Here is a 26,847-nt window from a genome sequence, read left to right as displayed (position 1 = left end):
CGTCCATCTGACTTCCACCATGGAGATAGACGTCCCATGGAGGTATGGAAGGGCGATGGACATCCACTGGAGGTCAATTTCTATGTGGGATATTACTTTATAAATTTTATTTGTATTTTTTATAATAGTAGGAAAATACTTTGCCTTCAAATATTTCTTATTTGTGTTTAGTAATTTTACACAAAACACTTTATTTCTAGGCGCAATTCATAGCAAGAGACCTAATGTATTTGTTACGGATTTATCATTATGCATAGGACAATGGTTAAAGAATGCTCTATATCAAAAACAAGATGATGAAGGTCTTGGAAGACGTGATAAAAAGTTCAACGAAACAGATAAGCATTTCTAATTATATTTTGTTTGGCAAATACACATATGCATTTATATTTTCACTCAACATTTTATTCACATATTAAAGTAATATATTACAGTAATAAATAGCATTTCGATATTACTCAAGTTCACGTTAATATTACCTGTTATAATCTCATCTCTAGATATTCCCAGTGAGAAAAGATGACAAAATCGACGTCAATTCGACATCGATTCGACATCAAAATCATCAAAATGATATTATTTCGATGTCGATTTGATAGGTCATTTCTCGCTAGAAATTAGTATTAATTCGATATCAAATCGACTTGTCGATGACTGGTCGAAATTTAAGCCCATGTTTAAGTCGAATCGACTACACATTTTGACCATCGATCGACCAGTGTTATCGACGTCGAATCGACGTCGATTCGACTAATCATTTCTGGCTGGGTACACTCAAGCATATTGTGTCTCGTAGAAGCATTATTTTGCAATGAAACTTTTTTTAGCTTATTTGTTATATAGCTATAAAACTTTGTACAGAGCCGATTTTTGTAATTTGGTTTTTAAGATTTTATAATAAATAAATTATCTGCACCTCAGTTACACTGTAGTGTCGATCGAATAAAGTTTGGTTTATGCAGGCCGTATCCGCTTACTTATGCCGAAACCGGTAAGAAATTGACCAATCATAGTCGACTATTCTTCTATAAATCGATTATGATTGGCTAATTTCTTACCGCTACCGGCATAAGTTAACGGTTACGGCCTGCATAAAACAGGCTTTACATATGATGAATTCCTTTTGTCTTTTTTATTCAAAGAATTGCTGTTTACAAAGGTGCAGGCAATTCTCCTGATTACAAATATCGCTGTTACATTACGATCTTTCAAGAATTGAATAGAAAATTAATGCGGTTACGCAGAAAAATCTATAATCCGCGATTTTCTGAAGTGTGTAAAAGGCATACATCTTCACATATTTAATTTATAGAATATCCTCCGAAAGAGTTTCAGCTGACACCGATGTATGTCAAGGTAAGTAATAAAATCATTGCGTTACAATATATAAATGTATAATTCATATTACCGAGCTTGAAATTTTGATAGTACCTTGTTTTTTTCTATTGCAGAAAGCTTTCAAAGAATCGCTGTTTAAAGAGATGGAAGCAAATCTTCTGATTACAAATATTGCTGTTACATTAATTGAGATCATTCACCAGGAATTGAAAAGAAAATTAATGAAGACGGTTACGCAAGAAAATCTATCCGACATTTTCTAAAGTCTGTAAAAGGCGTTGTAGATTTTCACATATATAATTATAATAGAATGACCATACAAGAGAGGTTAAGTTGGCACCGATGTACGTTAAGGTATGCAATAAAATCATTGCGTTACTATTTATATGTGTATATATGATTTATATTACCAAACTTTAAATTTTGATAGTACTTTGATTTTTTCTGTTACAGAAAGCTTTGTTGAAATATAAAATTGAGTGAGCTATCAATAAAAAAATTGTTTATTTTTGGGTGATATTTAACGTAAATCGAAATGTAATTTTTCCACAAAATTTTTGATTTGTAAAGATTACGACATGCCATACCAAATGATTTATACTTTGTTGTAAAAAATTTGCTTCATATTCTTGTTACGTTCATCGGGAAGCGTAAAGAAACGTTTCTATAGAAATTTTTTAAGGTAAGATACGGTTATTATAATTTTTCATAATAAACGCATGTTTTGTAACAATATTTTTAAAAATATATAACACCTCTTTGCGCCGATAATTTAATTGCAGACCGAACAATGAAAACAAAGGACTATATTATTAAGACAATACGATTCATAAGTTATTTTCCTCTAATTGCTGTAATAATTAAATGTTGAAAGTAATATATAATATTTTTTCTTTATTTTTTAGATGGGACGGATAGGACGGCCTTGTAAGGTTTCTAATCGAGAAGCAATTCTGCTATTTCAGAAATATATGCAATATTTGAATACCAATAATTTTCCTTCGAGTTCTGCAAAAGTTTGGAAAGACATGAGCAAAGATCTAAATGGAAGATGGAAACTGCATTCAGTTTATACACATGTGACAGAAAATAAAAATGGGAATTTTCAAGCAGCTCGTCAGAACGGGAAGGTAGCGTACAGTACTATTGCACACAAGCCACTCACAACCACTCATAGCGCTTGAACAGAAGAATATCTCTAGGCACCAGCCGCTGTGATTGGCTGTGTGCAATAGTACTGTGCGCTATCGGTACCTTCCCCGTCAGAACTTGGGTATAAATATCCAACCTCCTATGTTCAAAACCGTTGAAGATGTTACCGTTAAGGAATCATCAGGGAATTCTGAGTTGGATGAATCATCTTTCGACGAGAATGAAGACGTTGATGTTGATTTCTTCCCTCTAGTTCTTTCACCTACAGAGTGGGAACAAATAAAGCCCGAGCAGATTTCTAATCAAAAAAGATAAAAATCATGGGTTTGGCCAAATGTAATCACAAAAGCATTTTGGAATATGTACAAATTTCCATGTGCTTTTCTGGGCAAATGGTCGTACGTGCGCATGGAACTTGAGGACGTAAATAAAAATAATGTTGAATCTTCCTCTGATTTCTATTTAAAGTTTAAAGGATTATGTAAAAGCAAGAAATGTAGTAACAAAATTGTTGGTGTTGCCGACAAAAAATCTGTCAATGGAAAACTACACTTAATAATCAGAACATGTGATACTCGTAATGATTATCATGAAGAAGTTAAGAGACCATTGCATGGTCCCGAAAGGAAAATAATTGGACGAAAATTAAAACGAAAAAGAGTCGCAGGATATCAGCAAAAATTATTTGCGGAGAATATGGAATTTGGAGAGAACGAACCACCGTGGGTACAAAAATGTCATATTTACAGACAAGCAAAGATGGAATGTAACAAGAAAGATCTCGGTATTAAATTAGGCGAAAAAATGGATATGATAACAAGCATCCGTAATATGTTACGAGACATCCGATACAGCAATTCTATCCACGATATTGGAGCAAAGAAATTTTTTACTGCAGCCCAGAACAAATTTTTGTAGAAAAAGAATACTGCCGAATAAAGAAGGGATTTTCCCGAATTTGTTAAATGCCACGAGTAAAGTGGTAGAAAAATTTGAAATTTTTTCAGGGTGAAAAACTGGCCACATATTTTTATACACAATTACCATCAATTTTGAGGGTAAAACTCTTCCTGTGTATCAAATGTTGTCAGAAAAACGTGACGCAGCTTTCATCACGTATTGGCTTCAAAAATGAATACGAACATGTAAAGCAACGATACCAAACGAATCTACAGTTGATTTAGGACGTGCTTTATTACTGGCCATGTGTGAAACATTTAACCGCATGACACTAAAAGAATATGTTGACGTTTTATTCAAATGGGCAACGAAAGACAGTCATAAAACACCTCGTCCATTTAACACTCTAATAAGAGCGGATGTGGCTCATTTAATGGCTGCTGTCGCTAGATGGAAATGTATTAAAGATCTACGCCATCCTGCTGCTAAAGGTTTTTATCTTCATACAATTGCTTTAATGATTGACTGCCAAACAGTGCAAGAGTTTGAACATGTATTTCGATTGACAAGTATTGTTGCATTACATCCTGATCAAGATGACAGTGTAATGATGTCAGAAAAACAAATGTCAGTTTTTGTAGCTAGACGCCTTCTGGAGGAGTACATCACTGAACGTGGACAGATTATCAAGAAATTAGAGACATCGAAAGAGAACGTCGAAGTTGATGACAAAGTAAAAAATACTTTGAATTTAGCTGAAGAAAAAGATAATTAGAATTTAACCCTCACTCATCAATGGATCAAAAGGCTTATTTCCATTTCAACACCTTCTAATCAGCAAAAGCAGCTGGAGTGCAAGGCTGTAAATGGTTTTTATCTTCCGGAATTCATACAGCCACTTGAACGAATTGCCAAAGAGTTTCCTATATGGACTGCAGCAACTTTTCCTGGCATACAATCACATGCGTCGACAGCTTCTCAAGAAGGATATTTTGCTGAAATGAGGAAAAGAATTTTTGAAGGTATTGCTTTACCGTGTTCTGCAATTCGATTTTTGAAAGAGCATATTAATGACTTATATTCTGGCACTAATGAGGTAGCAACGAAATTGAAACATTTTAATCACAATTATAAGCAGCTGGTACCAACGACGTATACATCAGAGAAAGGATTATGATTAGCCTCGCAAAAACCAGCTCGAACTCAACATTCATCCACTAAAAAATCAGAATCAATTTGGCAAAAAGCTGTTTCAACTTCGTGTTCATTTGACGAACTAAGATTCTTGTCGCAAGGATTTGCACCAACTTCATGTTCATTTGACAGTGAATTAGGAAATTTTTTACAAGATCCAACTCCAGCTGCATGTATATCATTAGATCAACATTTAGAATTCTCTCCCCAAATGTCCGTACCACCGCAATGTTCAGCAGATATTGAGTCTTCAGTACGAAAACCAATATTAAATTCAGCAGACAGAAAAGTAAAATCCTCATCGCAAAAGTCATATATACATATGAATTTTGATTCAATAAGTTTATTGCGCGAAAGGGCTCGCATGGTGAATGACTCTGATTTGAAGAGTAGTGAAGCGTGGATAGGATTTGTCAATGAAAATAGTTTTTTTGCAGACGTTAATGAACGAAGTCCTGAAAACCAAAAAAAATAAAAAAATATTCAAGATACTTCTGAAATTCTTTCTGAATTACTCGATTTTGAAAGTACCCTTACAGAAATGAACTATTGTAACTATTAGTAAAACTATTAATAAAACTATTGGATTATTCGTCATAGTTTCTTCGCGGATTATTGGGACAAACTATTACACAGAACTATTGAAAAATTGTTTGAGCCCAATAGTCACTACGATTTATGTAGTCATATAAAATATGTATTGATACATCAATAATTAAACGTAATAAATTATAGTTTCCAAAACAATATTTCTTCTTTTTCGTTTAAAAGGATTAAATAAAGATTAAATATGAATTAAACATTTATGTACAAAATTTAATAACAATACAAATTGTTATTCTTACATGTAAAAATATAAAATTTTATATGGGACTGCGAACCACATACACATTACATTTAAAAAAAAACGAGAGCGAAATTCGTCTCGAAGTTACAACAATTAGTTTCCAAAAGTTTCACTAAAATGCGATTTAGAAAGACGGTCACGGTGGCGCCTAGATATAATGCCTGTGGCCGCACTCGACTCACGAGAAAATCCCCCGCGGCATGGCCACCTAGTGGAAGCCGCGCAAGCCGCGAAGGCGCGAAGACTGGCGTCGCGAAAAAGCTTTGAGACCATAGACATAGTACAAAGTCTATGTTTGAGACTCAAAACCAAAGAAAATCGCTCGATTTTTGAGAGCACGGTAATATGTTTTTACGTGTAAAATAACTATTAATAATTGAATGTCTTGGATTTTAACCGTATTCGGTGTTTCTGAAATGATTTATAAATGTTTTTCATTTCAAAAATAATATACGTTTTCAATAAACCTTTAATTAGCTATGTGTATAAAATACGTTTATTTGTTTAAATATTGCTGCAATAAAAACGTATAAATATAATTTACGCTTAAACTTTTATTAACATATTTAAAAAGTATATCATACCAAGGTATTAAATCTTATTTTTGATACGTTATTTAAAGGGACAACTTTTACAAATTATAAACGTATTTAAGAAACTTAATTAGCATATGATAGTATTTTATAGTATTTTTATACGTGTTATAAACGTAAATACATTTTTGGCATTTTATAAACCATTTCTCAACGTACAAAATACGTTCCATATTATATATACGTAATAAAAAAGATTATTATAAACGTATATTGCACTAACGTATAAAAACCGTTTTAACTATATACATATCTGCCACATATCTATACCTGTTTTATACCATACTTGCGTTTAATAAACGTATAAAACAATCCAGTTTTTATTGGGTTTATTGTAAATAGTCGACTAATAGTCATTTATATATTAACTATTAAAAGTAGTGTGCTGGTGATTATTCCAAATAACCTGATTATGAAATCAATTATCATTCCATAAAAGAACTATTGGGGAATGATTATTGCAAATAATCTCATTATGAAATCAATAATCACTCATTCAAAAACTATTAGGAAATGATTATTGCAAATAATCCAATCATTAGATGCTACATAATCACTATTAGAGAATGAATAATCACTATTGTAAGTCAATAGTGATTTTTGGCTTTCCAGTAGTTCATTTCCTTAAGGGTAATAACAACGCAAATAATATTAATCGAAACTACCTTTATAATCCAAACAATAATAATACTCATAATTTTCATACAAATTATAAGAAAGACAAACTTTTTGTAAAAAACGAATCCACACTGACTGCTGAATTATTAGCGTCAAAACCTATTTTTACGAGTACGCCGTTAATCAACGATAATTACACGAAATCATTATCAGATGAGAAAGAAGTATCAACTGAACTGTCTAAAAGTGACAAGGAAAATTTGAATCCAAAATGTAAGAACAAACCTGAGAAAGTAGGTTTCTATTTTCAATCATATCCACAAATACGATTTCTTAACGAGAGACTAGATAATGGAGGAAAACGAGGTTTTCTTTTAAAGAATGGGCTAAAATTAGGAATTATAAAAGTTAATAATATTGCTGCAGATCTTCAAAAAACTTGTGGGTTTGATGCTATCATTCATCTATTGCAATTTGGTGCGCTTTATAATTCTCAATATCATTTTTGTATACAGTCATCGACTAATCGCGCATTAAAATTTGTATGCAAATTTATGAAGATTGGTCCAACTATAGAGGTGCTTCGTGAACGAATTATTTTTTTAAATGAATTTTATCCGCTTGTAAAAGATCTTGAAGCTCCGTTTATCAAACCACACAAGTTGATTGCAGAAGATTCGATTACTGTGATATGGAAGAACCTTTTTTGTTGTTCCGAACCGACTGAGCCAAGTGCAATTAGATCGTCTAAATGTAATAATCCGAAATGTATATCATCATTACCAAAGGATTTTGCATACTTTGAAACAAATAGCAGAATAATCAATACCAACCCTTACAAAAAAGTAGTACTAGCAATCAGTACTCAGTACTGAGTGATCAGTACTCGTAATATTGAGAGTATTAGTATGTTAATACTCATGAATACTGCGGAATGGTCAGTACTGTCAGTGCTTACAGTACTGGCAGTACTACAAGCAATAATACTTATTAGTACTTCAAAGTATTGAAGTGGTCAGTACTTTATCAGATTAATATTTGGAGTACTATTGTGATAGTACTGCCAGTACTGTAAGAACTAATGGGCACAGTACTGACCATTCTGCAATATTCATGAGTATTAACATACTAATACTGTCAATACTTAGAGTATTGATCACTCAGTACTGAGTACTGATTGCTATAGTACTACGTTTTCGTAACGTACATCTTAGAAATACTAAATTAATAAAATACCCTTATGAAAAAGTAGTATTGGTTTTAATACTGGAACAAGTATTGGTGAAAGTACTGGAGACATAAGTACGCAAAGTATTACTAAATTCAACCATACTGACTTCGTTAGTACTCCCTCCAGTACTTCATCTAGTACTCCCTCCAGTACTTCATCTAGTACTCCCTCCAGTACTTCATCTAGTACTCCCTCCAGTACTTTCTCCAGTACTTTCTCTAGTACTCCCACCAGTACTCTTTTAGTACTTATCGAATACTCGTGGGATACTAACGTGTGGTACAGGCGCAGTACTTGCGCAGTACTACCCAAGTAGAACAAAAAGTCAAGATGATATCAAAATAACGTAATTTTGACGTCATCTTGACTTTTATATAATTATTTGTTCTTCTTAGCGTAGTACATTCGTGCAGCAATAATCATTCAAGCACATAAACTATGCTGACATAAGCCTCACGCACACAAAGAACTGTAAAAATGTTCAAGATTACAGAGATCTTAAATTTTAAGTTCTCTCCACCAGGAAACAGGAGATAAAGTAGTGATTATTAATAATATAAATACTTTTAAACTAAAATATCGTAAACTGAAAGTAGTACATATTTTATTTTAAAATATATAAAGTTTTTTCAATCTGTTATTTAACTGTTTAAACGATTAACAGTTACACAACGTGTACACATTAAATATTAAGTAAGGACATTCTATCTTCTTTTATTATATTGTATTTTTATAACATAGAACTGTTTTACATTTTAGAACAAAACAATCTTTTACTTTTTTGCCCTCATCTACAAAAATCTAAATTCTATAACATAAAAAATAATCTTTTTATAATTTCAATTTAACAATGTTATAATATCTGCAAATATCGATTTTTGGTATATAGTTTTATAAAATAAAAATATCCGTAAAGTACATATTCTTTGGCAAAATCTAGAAAACTGGGATAGTTTTCACACGACGAACTGCATTTTTGCAACTGTTTTATATTTTAAAACAAAATAATCTTTTACGTTTTTGCCATCTCATCTACAAAAATCTAGATTCTAAAATATGTAAAATAATCTCTTTATAACTTCAATTTAACAATGTTATAAAATCTGCAAGTAACGGTTATTGGTATAGTCATAAAAAAAAACATCCGTAAAGTACACATTCTTTGGCAGAATCTAGGGAGCTGGGATAGTTTTCACTACACGACGAACTGCATTGTTGCATTTGCGTTTGGCTGCGTTGTAAAATTCTTTTTCTGCATTTTTTTCGTTAGGAAATCGTTTCAAAACATAATCTGTAACATACAGATATAACGTTTAAAAATATTTCAAAGTAAAATATAACATATAATTAATCGTGGTGATATTGCATAACAAGATTTATATTAACTGACCTTTACAAGCATTCAGTTTATGAGGATCTAACATCGGTTTTACCTTAGGCTTCTGACCTTCAGGTAATTTAGAATATAAATTTGGTAGTTTACCAGTAACACTGCTAGCAGCTAATGTTTCGGAACCAAAGACATGTAATAACAAGTCATTTGTTAATTTTTTTACGCTGCTGTGATCGCTATTTTTCAACGCATACTTATCGATGAAAACACCTTCAGCCAATTGAACTTTGTCACTCTGTGCATAAAAATAATATTATTCATGTTACATATTAAAATTTCCATAAAAATTTGTGTATGTATGCGATTCAGTAAAATTGTACAGCACCTCTAGCTGTAGTACGGATTTTGTTTCGTTTTTATATTCTCTAGATTCGCTAGCAGAAAGAATGTTTCCTTTGTTACATTCAACAGCCTTTATAAATAATAATTATTATTAATAATACAGAAAAAAATAACTATCTTAAAAAATTTAAGTACATTATATATTACATTATGATAGTTAGTTTCTGTTTCGTCCTGTGCAATATCTAGTAATTCAATCTTAATTTCCTTTATTCCAAATGAAAAGGTACTGGAACTTTGTTTGTGTCGCACGTTTGACTTTTCATCAACGTTTGCCCTCATCTACAATTTTTAATATTATTAATAAATTATTAAAACAATCCTTTTATTGTAAAGCATAATAAATTCTTAAAATTTTTTTACATACTTGAGCCAATGTATTATCTGCAAGTTTTGAAGTAATATCATCCACTGTTTTTACATTTTTCAAAACTCTTGTAATTATTGAGTCAATTTTTGATACGTCTGAAACGTGTATATAAATTCTATTTTAGCCCAAAATAAAAGTAAAATATATACTCGCATTATTTTTTACACAAATTAAATACTTCATATTTTAAGAAATTCAATAATTACTACTTTATAATTTGAAAAATAACTGTTAATGAGGAATGTAATTTTTATTATTTCTAAGTAAAAATAACATACTTTGCACAGCGAGTAAATTAACATTTTCTTCTTTTAACTTCTTATTTTGATAAGTTAAATCACTGATTTTCTCTAACAGTGCATTTTTCGATTTTTTTGACATGTTGAAATTATCATTTGAACTGTCATCGACTGATTCTTCTTCTGATTCTTCTTCTGATTCTTCTATAGTATCATACTACGAATAAAAGTAAATGTTAACTAGTGAATACGATTTTAAAAATAAACTACAGATAAATACAAAATAATTGTAGAACTTAAAAATATAATGTTAGCCCAATTATGATACAATATTACATTTAACGTTAATAAAATGGTTTTTTTTTGTTGTACGAAATTTCTAACTTTTTTTAAATACAGAAATATTTAAAACATAAATCTAAAACATTATTCGTAAAAAGACTGAACCTTTGTCATCAACAAGTGTTATAATAGGTAATAACATTTACCTTCGGCTGCTGTGATTTATATTCAGCGAAGAATGTAGCAGACTTATCAACATTACTAGATTTTTTTTATTTTTTGGAGCAGATCTTAACGTCTAAAAAAGCAATCAACATATAATTATTTAAAAATTAGTGCGAAAAGTTACTTAGAACTAAAATTTAACAATCCCAAAATAAATTTATACAAAAAATTTTGGTAAAAGGTTATGTTTTTACCTACAATATAAAAAGATAAAAAGATAAAATATTGTATCGTTTTATTTCTTACTAAACATCACCTTTTTTGTCGCTGCTTGTTTTATATTATCACTATCCTCGTCATGCTGTTTTTTTGCTAAATTTCGTCGATCCTGTCTGATAGGATTGATAATACCATACTTTATCAGTGAGTTTTGATTCTCACACATGACAGTCCATGCTAAAATTAATTTAAATGTTCGTATTTATCTGAATATTATTAATGACGTAATATTTCATCGTATGTTACAAAACAGTTTTAATGTAATTTTTAAATTACTTACGACCAGATGCAAGTATCTTAACGACAACTTTATTCCACTCGCAGTCTTTGGTTTTTTTTTCGTAATATTTGCAGGCCCTACGTCGCACCTTGGCCAAAGTATTGTAGTTTCGGATTCATTATCAATTAAACTTTGTATGGTATCTGCATTTATTTCATCATTTTTACATTGCAACCAATCTTGGAAACCAATCCCGAGTTCATTGTTTTCATTCGAGAATTGCACTAATATGCACTTCTCGTCACTTATATTCCACTTATAACTCATTTTGATTTAATCACAAAATATAAATTACTTTGGATCGAGAACATAAAACACGTTCACTTTATTCTATTATTCACGTAATATTGCGAAGTCTTTGTTTTTGACCAAAAGAGGTTATTAAGTACGGCTAATATAGCAGACAACTCACAGAGATATAAAGCGCGCGCTTACGTCTCGTTCTCTGCCATCAGCCTACGTCATGTGACTCGTTTCCTTGTGTCTGATTGGTGGGTATACACCAATCAGATGCAAGGGCTCACTGAGCACAGTAAGGCTATGTTCGGAAACATCACCCGAGTGCCATGTATCATTTTATCCTTGTTGTTCACCGAATGTTAAACAAGAATAAGATGATACACGAGGGCACTCGGGTGATGTTTCCGAGAGCAGCCTGAGCGATTGTAATTGCGTACTGAATGCACGCAATAGCTTGTGTGGAACGTGTTCGGTTAGGTTAGGTTTGTTATTGTGAATATAATCTAATATTTGTATTTAAGAGAATTTCCGGATTTGACATCACCTTGTGTTTACAGTCATTAAGTGGAATTAATAATTATTTTATGTAATTGTAAAAATAAGATCGTATGATCTTGCCTTACATGTGAAATATGAAAATAAGGGGTCCTTATAAAAAGTATATTGAGAATGGAATTCCTAAATCAACTTATTTCTCACGTCTTAAAAAAGGTAGACAATTACTTGTTGATGAAGTTCAAAACGCAGATGTAAGTATTAAATCACATTTTCATTACTTTTATCATGTTTCTTCTGTCATAAACATTTATTTATTATCAAAAAATTAAGAATATTCTTTTATAAACATTTATTCATTATTTAAAAAAATTAATTCAAAACAAAATTATCATTAATTTTGAAATAGTTGTTATAAACAAAAAATGCTGTAAAAGTAATTGTTGAAGTTTCTATGTGTTACTATTTTTATACAGGAAATACAATCTGGAAGTAGTTATCAAGGTTCTAGTAATATGAATGTTATCGGTGATGAAATTATTGGTGAACAACATGTTTATGAAACAGGTCGGAGTGCAATGAGCGAATGTGCTGAAGATAATGTAAGAAGTATATTCTTATTTTTAATATATGTTAACATTTATTAGTATTTAGGAAAACATGCTATAATTAAATGCTTAAGCGATTTCAAATAAGACTTAAACTTAAATTAAAAAATGTTTTGTTCTTTTTGGGATCAAAATTAGAAATGCTTACATCATGCATCATTTATTCAAAATTAAAAAAAAAAATCATTCACAGGATAATACTGGTTCAGACAGAGAGGAAAATAATGAAAATCTATCAGAGGAAAATAATTAGTCAGAAAACAATAAAGAAAATGAAAATCCTCCAGAACACGACAACAACGAATATGGTTTTGATGATGAAATAACATATGATAACCATCAAGTAAATAATGATTTTAAAACTGTGACAATTTATAACATTCCGAATTAACAACATATCATCATGTATTATAGTTATTTTTATGTATTAAGTATTTGATTTTTAATATACATTACTTTTAGAAATGTTCAACAAAAAGTAATATGCAAGTAAAATATTAACTTTAATTATGTCGTTAAAACATTGTGTAATTTTTAAACAATCATTATTCTCAGGAACGAGGTGCTCCACTATACGAATCTTGCAGCTAACATTAAAAGAAAGTGAATTGCTCATTATGAGTTTTATAATTCGTCACAACATCACTGATGTCGGATTAGAAGATCTTTTATTTCTCATTAACTGTCATCTTCCTACGATAGTGCACAAATCGAAATATCTCTTTTTAAACAAATTTCCAAAAACTGCTAACATTGTAACACATTTCTACTGCATTAATTGTTTCACTTTATTCGATTTTGTTGGGAAAAACATAAATACAAAATGTCCCGATTGCCGTAAAAAGTACAACCAGAAAGTATTGCAACACGATGGAAATTTTTTTATACAACTTCCACTTAAAGAACAATTAAGTAATGTAGTTAGTAGTTATTATAATAACTTTCAGAGAACGAATGACACTAATTACATATCAGATATTTATAGTGGAAGTGTGTACAAATCATTACAGCGTAAAAATAAAATTTCCGATCTCGATATTACACTTCAATGGAATACGGATGGGGTACAAGTGTTTAAATCTTCTAAAGTATCTATGTGGCCTATTCAAGTTGCAATTAATGAGTTACCGTACCGTGACAGACGAAACTCTATTATTTTATGTGGATTATGGTACGGAACGGTGAAACCAAACACGCAGTTGTTCCTAAAGCCATTTGTAAACGATTTAAGAGATTTACACTATAACGGTATTACTTTTACTCCATCTGGACAAATAGATCGTATAACAATAAAAGTGCACACTCTTCTTTCCCCAATCGATTCTGTTGCTAGACCAGTCGTTCAGTATATTTCCCAATATAATGGGAAATTTGGATGTAGCTTGTGTTTTAATAAAGGAGAGAGAATGCGAGTTGGGAAAGGCCATGCACGTGTCTTTTGCGGCGGAATAGGAATTAAGAGATCGAAAAAAAAACATGAAAAACATGTAGAAAAACCAATTACTGAAAAACGGCGAGTGTTTGGAGTTAAAGGTTTTTCACTAAAAATGTTTATACCTTTGTTCAATATTATATATTCCTTTCCGCCCGAATATATGCACTGTGTATTGCTAGGTGTTTGCAAAACATTTGCCACTATGTGGTTTGATTCAAAGAATTTTCAGAAACCGTGGTACATAGGAACAAGAGTTAATTTGTATGATCAAAAATTGAAGAAAATTATGACTTGTCACGAAATTTCTAGAACTACTGACTCTATTGAAAACTTCGGATTGTGGAAAGCATCTCAGTGGAAACATCACTTACTTTATTACTCGCTTGTATGTTTGAAAGATATATTACCTTTACGTTATTACAAACACTGGCTGCTTTTAGTTTTTAGTATTTATACTATCCTAAAGGGCAGATTTAGTATTCAGGAATTCAGGTCTGCTAAACGAGCTTTGCAACAATTTGTTGAAGATACTGAAACTCTATACGGAAAGGAGTATATGAAATACAACATTCATCTTCTCCTTCATATCTCAGATAGTGTAAAACAGTTTGGTGCTTTATGGGCTTGGTCGGCGTTTCCGTTTGAGCATTACAATAGTATTTTAACTAAAATACTTCACAATTCTCAGAGCGTTCCTCAACAAATTTGTAAATCTTATTTAAGATTGCAAAACATTAAGAACAGTACTATTTTTCAAAATTGCAGTGTATCAGGAAAATCACTGTTTAATAAAATGTTTGGGGACTCAAATATTGATAAGTATCTTCATTTTGGGCTTTTAAAAATTTGTGGATGTGCTCAACAAGTGGAATTATCTGTTATAGAGCAACATTTAATAACAGAAGTTTTAGGAGAAGAAATTATGACTAATGCGTGCAGTTACGAAAATTAAAAAAATGCAGAAAAAGAATTTTACAACGCAGCCAAACGCAAATGCAACAATGCAGTTCGTCGTGTAGTGAAAACTATCCCAGCTCCCTAGATTCTGCCAAAGAATGTGTACTTTACGGATGTTTTTTTTTATGACTATACCAATAACCGTTACTTGCAGATTTTATAACATTGTTAAATTGAAGTTATAAAGAGATTATTTTACATATTTTAGAATCTAGATTTTTGTAGATGAGATGGCAAAAACGTAAAAGATTATTTTGTTTTAAAATATAAAACAGTTGCAAAAATGCAGTTCGTCGTGTGAAAACTATCCCAGTTTTCTAGATTTTGCCAAAGAATATGTACTTTACGGATATTTTTATTTTATAAAACTATATACCAAAAATCGATATTTGCAGATATTATAACATTGTTAAATTGAAATTATAAAGAGATTATTTTTTATGTTATAGAATTGAGATTTTTGTAGATGAGGGCAAAAAAGTAAAAGATTGTTTTGTTCTAAAATGTAAAACAGTTCTATGTTATAAAAATACAATATAATAAAAGAAGATAGAATGTCCTTACTTAATATTTAATGTGTACACGTTGTGTAACTGTTAATCGTTTAAACAGTTAAATAACAGATTGAAAAAACTTTATATATTTTAAAATAAAATATGTACTACTTTCAATTTACAATATTTTAGTTTAAAAGTATTTATATTATTAATAATCACTACTTTATCTCCTGTTTCCTGGTGGATAGAACTTAAAATTTAAGATCTCTTTAATCTTGAACATTTTTACAGTTCTCTGAGTGCGTGAGGCTTACGTCAGCATAGTTTATGTGCTTGAATGATTATTGCTGCACGAATGTACTACGCTAAGAAGAACAAATAATTATATAAAAGTCAAGATGACGTCAAAATTACGTTATTTTGATATCATTTTGACTTTTTGTTCTACTTGGGTAGTACTGCGCAAGTACTGCGCCTGTACCACACGTTAGTATCCCACGAGTATTCGATAAGTACTAAAAGAGTACTGGTGGGAGTACTAGAGAAAGTACTGGAGAAAGTACTGGAGGGAGTACTAGATGAAGTACTGGAGGGAGTACTAGATGAAGTACTGGAGGGAGTACTAACGAAGTCAGTATGGTTGAATTTAGTAATACTTTGCGTACTTATGTCTCCAGTACTTTCACCAATACTTGTTCCAGTATTAAAACCAATACTACTTTTTCATAAGGGTATTTTATTAATTTAGTATTTCTAAGATGTACGTTACGAAAACGTAGTACTATAGCAATCAGTACTCAGTACTGAGTGATCAATACTCTAAGTATTGACAGTATTAGTATGTTAATACTCATGAATATTGCAGAATGGTCAGTACTGTGCCCATTAGTTCTTACAGTACTGGCAGTACTATCACAATAGTACTCCAAATATTAATCTGATAAAGTACTGACCACTTCAATACTTTGAAGTACTAATAAGTATTATTGCTTGTAGTACTGCCAGTACTGTAAGCACTGACAGTACTGACCATTCCGCAGTATTCATGAGTATTAACATACTAATACTCTCAATATTACGAGTACTGATCACTCAGTACTGAGTACTGATTGCTAGTACTACTTTTTTGTAAGGGTTGGTATTGATTATTCTGCTATTTGTTTCAAAGTATGCAAAATCCTTTGGTAATGATGATATACATTTCGGATTATTACATTTAGACGATCTAATTGCACTTGGCTCAGTCGGTTCGGAACAACAAAAAAGGTTCTTCCATATCACAGTAATCGAATCTTCTGCAATCAACTTGTGTGGTTTGATAAACGGAGCTTCAAGATCTTTTACAAGCGGATAAAATTCATTTAAAAAAATAATTCGTTCACGAAGCACCTCTATAGTTGGACCAATCTTCATAAATTTGCATACAAATTTTAATGCGCGATTAGTCGATGACTGTATACAAAAATGATATTGAGAATTATAAAGCGCACCAAATTGCAATAGATGAATGATAGCATCAAACCCACAAGTTTTTTGAAGATCTGCAGCAATATTATTAACTTTTATAATTCCTAATTTTAGCCCATTCTTTAAAAGAAAACCTCGTTTTCCTCCATTATCTAGTCTCTCGTTAAGAAATCGTATTTGTGGATATGATTGAAAATAGAAACCTACTTTCTCAGGTTTGTTCTTACATTTTGGATTCAAATTTTCCTTGTCACTTTTAGACAGTTCAGTTGATACTTCTTTCTCATCTGATAATGATTTCGTGTAATTATCGTTGATTAACGGCGTACTCGTAAAAATAGGTTTTGACGCTAATAATTCAGCAGTCAGTGTGGATTCGTTTTTTACAAAAAGTTTGTCTTTCTTATAATTTGTATGAAAATTATGAGTATTATTATTGTTTGGATTATAAAGGTAGTTTCGATTAATATTATTTGCGTTGTTATTACCCTTAAGGAAATGAACTACTGGAAAGCCAAAAATCACTATTGACTTACAATAGTGATTATTCATTCTCTAATAGTGATTATGTAGCATCTAATGATTGGATTATTTGCAATAATCATTTCCTAATAGTTTTTGAATGAGTGATTATTGATTTCATAATGAGATTATTTGCAATAATCATTCCCCAATAGTTCTTTTATGGAATGATAATTGATTTCATAATCAGGTTATTTGGAATAATCACCAGCACACTACTTTTAATAGTTAATATATAAATGACTATTAGTCGACTATTTACAATAAACCCAATAAAAACTGGATTGTTTTATACGTTTATTAAACGCAAGTATGGTATAAAACAGGTATAGATATGTGGCAGATATGTATATAGTTAAAACGGTTTTTATACGTTAGTGCAATATACGTTTATAATAATCTTTTTTATTACGTATATATAATATGGAACGTATTTTGTACGTTGAGAAATGGTTTATAAAATGCCAAAAATGTATTTACGTTTATAACACGTATAAAAATACTATAAAATACTATCATATGCTAATTAAGTTTCTTAAATACGTTTATAATTTGTAAAAGTTGTCCCTTTAAATAACGTATCAAAAATAAGATTTAATACCTTGGTATGATATACTTTTTAAATATGTTAATAAAAGTTTAAGCGTAAATTATATTTATACGTTTTTATTGCAGCAATATTTAAACAAATAAACGTATTTTATACACATAGCTAATTAAAGGTTTATTGAAAACGTATATTATTTTTGAAATGAAAAACATTTATAAATCATTTCAGAAACACCGAATACGGTTAAAATCCAAGACATTCAATTATTAATAGTTATTTTACACGTAAAAACATATTACCGTGCTCTCAAAAATCGAGCGATTTTCTTTGGTTTTGAGTCTCAAACATAGACTTTGTACTATGTCTATGGTCTCAAAGCTTTTTCGCGACGCCAGTCTTCGCGCCTTCGCGGCTTGCGCGGCTTCCACTAGGTGGCCATGCCGCGGGGGATTTTCTCGTGAGTCGAGTGCGGCCACAGGCATTATATCTAGGCGCCACCGTGACCGTCTTTCTAAATCGCATTTTAGTGAAACTTTTGGAAACTAATTGTTGTAACTTCGAGACGAATTTCGCTCTCGTTTTTTTTTAAATGTAATGTGTATGTGGTTCGCAGTCCCATATAAAATTTTATATTTTTACATGTAAGAATAACAATTTGTATTGTTATTAAATTTTGTACATAAATGTTTAATTCATATTTAATCTTTATTTAATCCTTTTAAACGAAAAAGAAGAAATATTGTTTTGGAAACTATAATTTATTACGTTTAATTATTGATGTATCAATACATATTTTATATGACTACATAAATCGTAGTGACTATTGGGCTCAAACAATTTTTCAATAGTTCTGTGTAATAGTTTGTCCCAATAATCCGCGAAGAAACTATGACGAATAATCCAATAGTTTTATTAATAGTTTTACTAATAGTTACAATAGTTCATTTCTGTAAGGGTACTTTCAAAATCGAGTAATTCAGAAAGAATTTCAGAAGTATCTTGAATATTTTTTTATTTTTTTTGGTTTTCAGGACTTCGTTCATTAACGTCTGCAAAAAAACTATTTTCATTGACAAATCCTATCCACGCTTCACTACTCTTCAAATCAGAGTCATTCACCATGCGAGCCCTTTCGCGCAATAAACTTATTGAATCAAAATTCATATGTATATATGACTTTTGCGATGAGGATTTTACTTTTCTGTCTGCTGAATTTAATATTGGTTTTCGTACTGAAGACTCAATATCTGCTGAACATTGCGGTGGTACGGACATTTGGGGAGAGAATTCTAAATGTTGATCTAATGATATACATGCAGCTGGAGTTGGATCTTGTAAAAAATTTCCTAATTCACTGTCAAATGAACATGAAGTTGGTGCAAATCCTTGCGACAAGAATCTTAGTTCGTCAAATGAACACGAAGTTGAAACAGCTTTTTGCCAAATTGATTCTGATTTTTTAGCGGATGAATGTTGAGTTCGAGCTGGTTTTTGCGAGGCTAATCCTAATCCTTTCTCTGATGTATACGTCGTTGGTACCAGCTGCTTATAATTGTGATTAAAATGTTTCAATTTCGTTGCTACCTCATTAGTGCCAGAATATAAGTCATTAATATGCTCTTTCAAAAATCGAATTGCAGAACACGGTAAAGCAATACCTTCAAAAATTCTTTTCCTCATTTCAGCAAAATATCCTTCTTGAGAAGCTGTCGACGCATGTGATTGTATGCCAGGAAAAGTTGCTGCAGTCCATATAGGAAACTCTTTGGCAATTCGTTCAAGTGGCTGTATGAATTCCGGAAGATAAAAACCATTTACAGCCTTGCACTCCAGCTGCTTTTGCTGATTAGAAGGTGTTGAAATGGAAATAAGCCTTTTGATCCATTGATGAGTGAGGGTTAAATTCTAATTATCTTTTTCTTCAGCTAAATTCAAAGTATTTTTTACTTTGTCATCAACTTCGACGTTCTCTTTCGATGTCTCTAATTTCTTGATAATCTGTCCACGTTCAGTGATGTACTCCTCCAGAAGGCGTCTAGCTACAAAAACTGACATTTGTTTTTCTGACATCATTACACTGTCATCTTGATCAGGATGTAATGCAACAATACTTGTCAATCGAAATACATGTTCAAACTCTTGCACTGTTTGGCAGTCAATCATTAAAGCAATTGTATGAAGATAAAAACCTTTAGCAGCAGGATGGCGTAGATCTTTAATACATTTCCACCTAGCGACAGCAGCCATTAAATGAGCCACATCCGCTCTTATTAGAGTGTTAAATGGACGAGGTGTTTTATGACTGTCTTTCGTTGCCCATTTGAATAAAACGTCAACATATTCTTTTAGTGTCATGCGGTTAAATGTTTCACACATGGCCAGTAATAAAGCACGTCCTAAATCAACTGTAGATTCGTTTGGTATCGTTGCTTTACATGTTCGTATTCATTTTTGAAGCCAATACGTGATGAAAGCTGCGTCACGTTTTTCTGACAACATTTGATACACAGGAAGAGTTTTACCCTCAAAATTGATGGTAATTGTGTATAAAAATATGTGGCCAGTTTTTCACCCTGAAAAAATTTCAAATTTTTCTACCACTTTACTCGTGGCATCTAAACAAATTCGGGAAAATCCCTTCTTTATTCGGCAGTATTCTTTTTCTACAAAAATTTGTTCTGGGCTGCAGTAAAAAATTTCTTTGCTCCAATATCGTGGATAGAATTGCTGTATCGGATGTCTCGTAACATATTACGGATGCTTGTTATCATATCCATTTTTTCGCTTAATTTAATACCGAGATCTTTCTTGTTACATTCCATCTTTGCTTGTCTGTAAATATGACATTTTTGTACCCACGGTGGTTCGTTCTCTCCAAATTCCATATTCTCCGCAAGTAATTTTTGCTGATATCCTGCGACTCTTTTTCGTTTTAATTTTCGTCCAATTATTTTCCTTTCGGGACCATGCAATGGTCTCTTAACTTCTTCATGATAATCATTACGAGTATCACATGTTCTGATTATTAAGTGTAGTTTTCCATTGACAGATTTTTTGTCGGCAACACCAACAATTTTGTTACTACATTTCTTGCTTTTACATAATCCTTTAAACTTTAAATAGAAATCAGAGGAAGATTCAACATTATTTTTATTTACGTCCTCAAGTTCCATGCGCACGTACGACCATTTGCCCAGAAAAGCACATGGAAATTTGTACATATTCCAAAATGCTTTTGTGATTACATTTGGCCAAACCCATGATTTTTATCTTTTTTGATTAGAAATCTGCTCGGGCTTTATTTGTTCCCACTCTGTAGGTGAAAGAACTAGAGGGAAGAAATCAACATCAACGTCTTCATTCTCGTCGAAAGATGATTCATCCAACTCAGAATTCCCTGATGATTCCTTAACGGTAACATCTTCAACGGTTTTGAACATAGGAGGTTGGATATTTATACCCAAGTTCTGACGGGGAAGGTACCGATAGCGCACAGTACTATTGCACACAGCCAATCACAGCGGCTGGTGCCTAGAGATATTCTTCTGTTCAAGCGCTATGAGTGGTTGTGAGTGGCTTGTGTGCAATAGTACTGTACGCTACCTTCCCGTTCTGACGAGCTGCTTGAAAATTCCCATTTTTATTTTCTGTCACATGTGTATAAACTGAATGCAGTTTCCATCTTCCATTTAGATCTTTGCTCATGTCTTTCCAAACTTTTGCAGAACTCGAAGGAAAATTATTGGTATTCAAATATTGCATATATTTCTGAAATAGCAGAATTGCTTCTCGATTAGAAACCTTACAAGGCCGTCCTATCCGTCCCATCTAAAAAATAAAGAAAAAATATTATATATTACTTTCAACATTTAATTATTACAGCAATTAGAGGAAAATAACTTATGAATCGTATTGTCTTAATAATATAGTCCTTTGTTTTCATTGTTCGGTCTGCAATTAAATTATCGGCGCAAAGAGGTGTTATATATTTTTAAAAATATTGTTACAAAACATGCGTTTATTATGAAAAATTATAATAACCGTATCTTACCTTAAAAAATTTCTATAGAAACTTTTGTTTACGCTTCCCGATGAACGTAACAAGAATATGAAGCAAATTTTTTACAACAAAGTATAAATCATTTGGTATGGCATGTCGTAATCTTTACAAATCAAAAATTTTGTGGAAAAATTACATTTCGATTTACGTTAAATATCACCCAAAAATAAACAATTTTTTTATTGATAGCTCACTCAATTTTATATTTCAACAAAGCTTTCTGTAACAGAAAAAATCAAAGTACTATCAAAATTTAAAGTTTGGTAATATAAATCATATATACACATATAAATAGTAACGCAATGATTTTATTGCATACCTTAACGTACATCGGTGCCAACTTAACCTCTCTTGTATGGTCATTCTATTATAATTATATATGTGAAAATCTACAACGCCTTTTACAGACTTTAGAAAATGTCGGATAGATTTTCTTGCGTAACCGTCTTCATTAATTTTCTTTTCAATTCCTGGTGAATGATCTCAATTAATGTAACAGCAATATTTGTAATCAGAAGATTTGCTTCCATCTCTTTAAACAGCGATTCTTTGAAAGCTTTCTGCAATAGAAAAAAACAAGGTACTATCAAAATTTCAAGCTCGGTAATATGAATTATACATTTATATATTGTAACGCAATGATTTTATTACTTACCTTGACATACATCGGTGTCAGCTGAAACTCTTTCGGAGGATATTCTATAAATTAAATATGTGAAGATGTATGCCTTTTACACACTTCAGAAAATCGCGGATTATAGATTTTTCTGCGTAACCGCATTAATTTTCTATTCAATTCTTGAAAGATCGTAATGTAACAGCGATATTTGTAATCAGGAGAATTGCCTGCACCTTTGTAAACAGCAATTCTTTGAATAAAAAAGACAAAAGGAATTCATCATATGTAAAGCCTGTTTTATGCAGGCCGTAACCGTTAACTTATGCCGGTAGCGGTAAGAAATTAGCCAATCATAATCGATTTATAGAAGAATAGTCGACTATGATTGGTCAATTTCTTACCGGTTTCGGCATAAGTAAGCGGTTACGGCCTGCATAAACCAAACTTTATTCGATCGACACTACAGTGTAACTGAGGTGCAGATAATTTATTTATTATAAAATCTTAAAAACCAAATTACAAAAATCGGCTCTGTACAAAGTTTTATAGCTATATAACAAATAAGCTAAAAAAAGTTTCATTGCAAAATAATGCTTCTACGAGACACAATATGCTTGAGTGTACCCAGCCAGAAATGATTAGTCGAATCGACGTCGATTCGACGTCGATAACACTGGTCGATCGATGGTCAAAATGTGTAGTCGATTCGACTTAAACATGGGCTTAAATTTCGACCAGTCATCGACAAGTCGATTTGATATCGAATTAATACTAATTTCTAGCGAGAAATGACCTATCAAATCGACATCGAAATAATATCATTTTGATGATTTTGATGTCGAATCGATGTCGAATTGACGTCGATTTTGTCATCTTTTCTCACTGGGAATATCTAGAGATGAGATTATAACAGGTAATATTAACGTGAACTTGAGTAATATCGAAATGCTATTTATTACTGTAATATATTACTTTAATATGTGAATAAAATGTTGAGTGAAAATATAAATGCATATGTGTATTTGCCAAACAAAATATAATTAGAAATGCTTATCTGTTTCGTTGAACTTTTTATCACGTCTTCCAAGACCTTCATCATCTTGTTTTTGATATAGAGCATTCTTTAACCATTGTCCTATGTATAATGATAAATCCGTAACAAATACATTAGGTCTCTTGCTATGAATTGCGCCTAGAAATAAAGTGTTTTGTGTAAAATTACTAAACACAAATAAGAAATATTTGAAGGCAAAGTATTTTCCTACTATTATAAAAAATACAAATAAAATTTATAAAGTAATATCCCACATAGAAATTGACCTCCAGTGGATGTCCATCGCCCTTCCATACCTCCATGGGACGTCTATCTCCATGGTGGAAGTCAGATGGACGTCTATTAGAAGTCCATGAAACCTCTATAGCTCCATGGGATTTTACTTCCATCGTGGAAATTAGATGGACGTCCATTAAAAATCCATAAAACCTCCATAGATCCATGGAATTTTACTTCCATCATGGAAGTCAGATAGACCTCCTTCAGACATCCATCCAACCTCCATAGCTCCATGGGATTTTATTTCCATCATGGAAGTCAAATAGATCTCCGTTGGACATCCATCCAACCTCCATAGCTCCATGGGATTTTATTTCCATCATTGAAGTCAGATGGACGTCCATTAGAAGTCCATTAAACCTCTAGAGCTTCATAGGATTTTACTTCCATCATGGAAGTCAGATGGACGTCCATTAGAAGTCCATAAAATTTCTATAGCTTCATGAAATTTTACTTTTATCATAGAAGTCAGATATATTCCATAAAGCGTATAATGCGCATGACGTTATCCTTGTTGATCACTAGAAGTTAAACAAGGATAAAATGTTATATTACGTATATCATGCGCTCGCTGTACGGAATTTGATCATTATCTCTTTATCAAAATAATTATGCAACTAATTTGTTTATAACAATTATAACAACTATGACAATTAAAAAAGCGTCATATATGTTTTTTTAGTAATTTTTCTCGGTGAATCGATTGGCGCAATCAGTTCTCCTCTACAGTCAGTTTTGACAATTTGTTTATAACAACTAATTGCAAAATTAACTTTGGCAACGGGCTTTTTACGTCATTAATGTTTTTTCATGCTTTGATACTATTTCTAATTGTTGTTTTTTGACTGATTTGGCCATGGGCAGAAACAAGTTTTAATTATTTATATAATTTATATTAAAAATATCTAAGGCTAAATAAACAAAAGGTTAATAAGAGTGTTCGCGCGATACCCAAGACGCCAGTTTTTTCTTGTTCAAATCAGCTTTACTTAAAATATAACTTTTTATTAACAATCTCACAAGTGTACGTTTAGCTCAGTGTTAAGATACTAGGTTATCGTTCCGAAGATCTTAGGTTCGAATCCCGCCGGCGCCGATGCGTTTCAAAAATTTATAAAATAATACGTAATTGTAATTAGTAAATTAAATGTTATATGTGAAACAGTGAATACAGATTAAGCTATAAAAATAATAAAATTTGTTTTAAAAAAATTGTTTTTTACCGTCCATTAGATGTCCACTGAAGGTCCGAACCTCCACGGTACACGTCCATTAATAATCTAAGTAACATCTGCTGAGACTCCATAAAGCCTCTACTAATAATCCACGTGACGTCGGTTTGTCATCCACTAAGGCTCTATGAACCCTTTATTAATGATCCACGGAACGTCTAATGGACATCCGTTGTTAACGTCTAATGGACATCCAATGGACGTGCGCAATGCGGAACTGTGGATGTCTAGTGGCCGTCCATTGGATGTCCATGGGACGTCCACTGGAAGGTCCGAACTTCCACGGCAAACGTCCATTAGACGTCCATTGGAAGTTTTAGTTCTATGTGGGATGTATTCACCTATAATCACTTCCCACAACTGTAATTTGCAAAAAGGTCTCTTTTGATTGCCATCGCAAATTGTATTTACATGCAAGAGAATTACTAATAGCTGCAGCCATAACTGAATACAATACTTCACTATCATTCACTTTAAATTCTTCTTTGGCTTTTACTTTCATTTGCGAAAAATAATATACCTAATATAATAATGTAAAAAAAAACATTATTTAACTAGAACAAACTATTTTACAATTAAAACATAAAATCAAATCAACATAGTAAAATATTCAAACAGACCTTTAGCTCTTGAAGAATACACCAATAACAGTGAGCGCTCACTCAACTGTAAGACGCAACAGTTTAAGAGACACAATTGCAATTCGCGCCTAGTCTAAAAATGTAGCGTAAGTGATGTATACTTATATTACCGTAGACTGCCGTTTGATAATAGTAATAGTCATAATTTATCAACCTTGTTTGCACGATAATGATCAATGTGAGCGCATTTCGGGAATATATTTAATAATAATATAATAATATAATAATAAAAAACATAATAAAAAAATCTTTTTTCTACATTTCTCATTTTACATAGAAAGCTTATAAAATTTAACAATATTTTAGGTTTTCAAAAATTCCTTTAGAAAAATTTTAAATACGATGAACTCTTATAATAATTATAAATGTTATAAGATATGAAAATTATTATAAATATACATGTGTATGAAAAACGTTAGTGCAGCTTAGTGATATATTCATTTTAAATGCCCGGGAAAAAATATTTTATATATAAAATAAGTCTAAACATAAATATATACGATTATATATACTTACATGTAATTTATATTAGTGTTATGTATCTTTATATGTAAATAAATATACATCCCACATAGAACTAAAACTTCCAATGGACGTCTAATGGACGTTTGCCGTGGAAGTTCGGACCTTCCAGTGGACGTCCCATGGACATCTAGTGGACGGCCGCTAGACATCCACAGTTCCGCATTGCGCACGTCCATTGGACGTCCATTAGACGTTAACAACCGATATCCATTAGACGTTACGTGGATCATTAATAAAGGGTTCATAGAGCCTTAGTGGATGACAAACCGACGTCACGTGGATTATTAGTAGAGGCTTTATGGAGTCTCAGCAGATGTTACTTAGATTATTAATGGACGTGTATCGTGGAGGTTCTGACCTTCAGTGGACATCTAATGGACGGTAAAAAACAATTTTTTTTTAACAAATTTTATTACTTTTATAGCTTAATCTGTATTCACTGT

The 26,847-nt window shown here is 31.7% G+C and overlaps 2 protein-coding genes and 1 long non-coding RNA gene across 6 annotated transcripts; 2 read left to right on the top strand and 1 right to left on the bottom strand.

Annotated features, from left to right (window-relative positions):
• The first annotated feature begins 1,020 nt into the window (after window positions 1-1,020).
• LOC105203444 lies at window positions 1,021-5,238 on the top strand. Its single transcript, XR_003268360.2, has 4 exons — window positions 1,021-1,356; window positions 1,452-1,692; window positions 1,792-2,020; window positions 2,244-5,238. It is a non-coding gene; the product is annotated as an uncharacterized LOC105203444 (long non-coding RNA).
• Window positions 5,239-8,571: 3,333 nt separating this feature from the next.
• On the bottom strand, window positions 8,572-11,676 carry LOC113002989. The gene is made up of 9 exons (XM_039445936.1): window positions 11,224-11,676; window positions 10,981-11,120; window positions 10,706-10,797; window positions 10,257-10,434; window positions 9,976-10,073; window positions 9,756-9,890; window positions 9,592-9,678; window positions 9,264-9,501; window positions 8,572-9,164 (listed from the first exon to the last, which is right to left on the bottom strand). The coding sequence occupies exons 4-9, from the start codon at window positions 10,357-10,359 to the stop codon at window positions 9,046-9,048; spliced, it is 780 nt and encodes a 259-aa protein (XP_039301870.1). The 5' UTR covers window positions 10,360-10,434; window positions 10,706-10,797; window positions 10,981-11,120; window positions 11,224-11,676; the 3' UTR covers window positions 8,572-9,045.
• A 72-nt stretch (window positions 11,677-11,748) lies between these two features.
• Window positions 11,749-15,497, top strand: LOC105205077. Of its 4 annotated transcripts, none has more exons than XM_039445935.1 (5): window positions 11,749-11,940; window positions 12,021-12,212; window positions 12,435-12,560; window positions 12,760-12,909; window positions 13,122-15,497. In XM_039445935.1, exon 5 carries the CDS (start codon window positions 13,184-13,186, stop codon window positions 14,951-14,953), a length of 1,770 nt encoding a protein of 589 aa, XP_039301869.1. In that variant the 5' UTR covers window positions 11,749-11,940; window positions 12,021-12,212; window positions 12,435-12,560; window positions 12,760-12,909; window positions 13,122-13,183; the 3' UTR covers window positions 14,954-15,497. The 4 variants fall into 4 exon arrangements, with proteins under 4 accessions (XP_039301869.1, XP_039301868.1, XP_025986242.1 ...); XM_039445934.1 differs by having other exon boundaries at window positions 11,749-11,945; XM_026130457.2 differs by lacking the exon at window positions 13,122-15,497 and having other exon boundaries at window positions 11,777-11,940; window positions 12,760-13,087.
• Window positions 15,498-26,847: the final 11,350 nt, after the last annotated feature.

This window comes from Solenopsis invicta, chromosome 2 (assembly GCF_016802725.1).
Source record: "Solenopsis invicta isolate M01_SB chromosome 2, UNIL_Sinv_3.0, whole genome shotgun sequence".
Classification (NCBI taxonomy): domain Eukaryota; kingdom Metazoa; phylum Arthropoda; class Insecta; order Hymenoptera; family Formicidae; genus Solenopsis; species Solenopsis invicta.
This window is presented reverse-complemented; position numbering and strand designations above follow the sequence as displayed.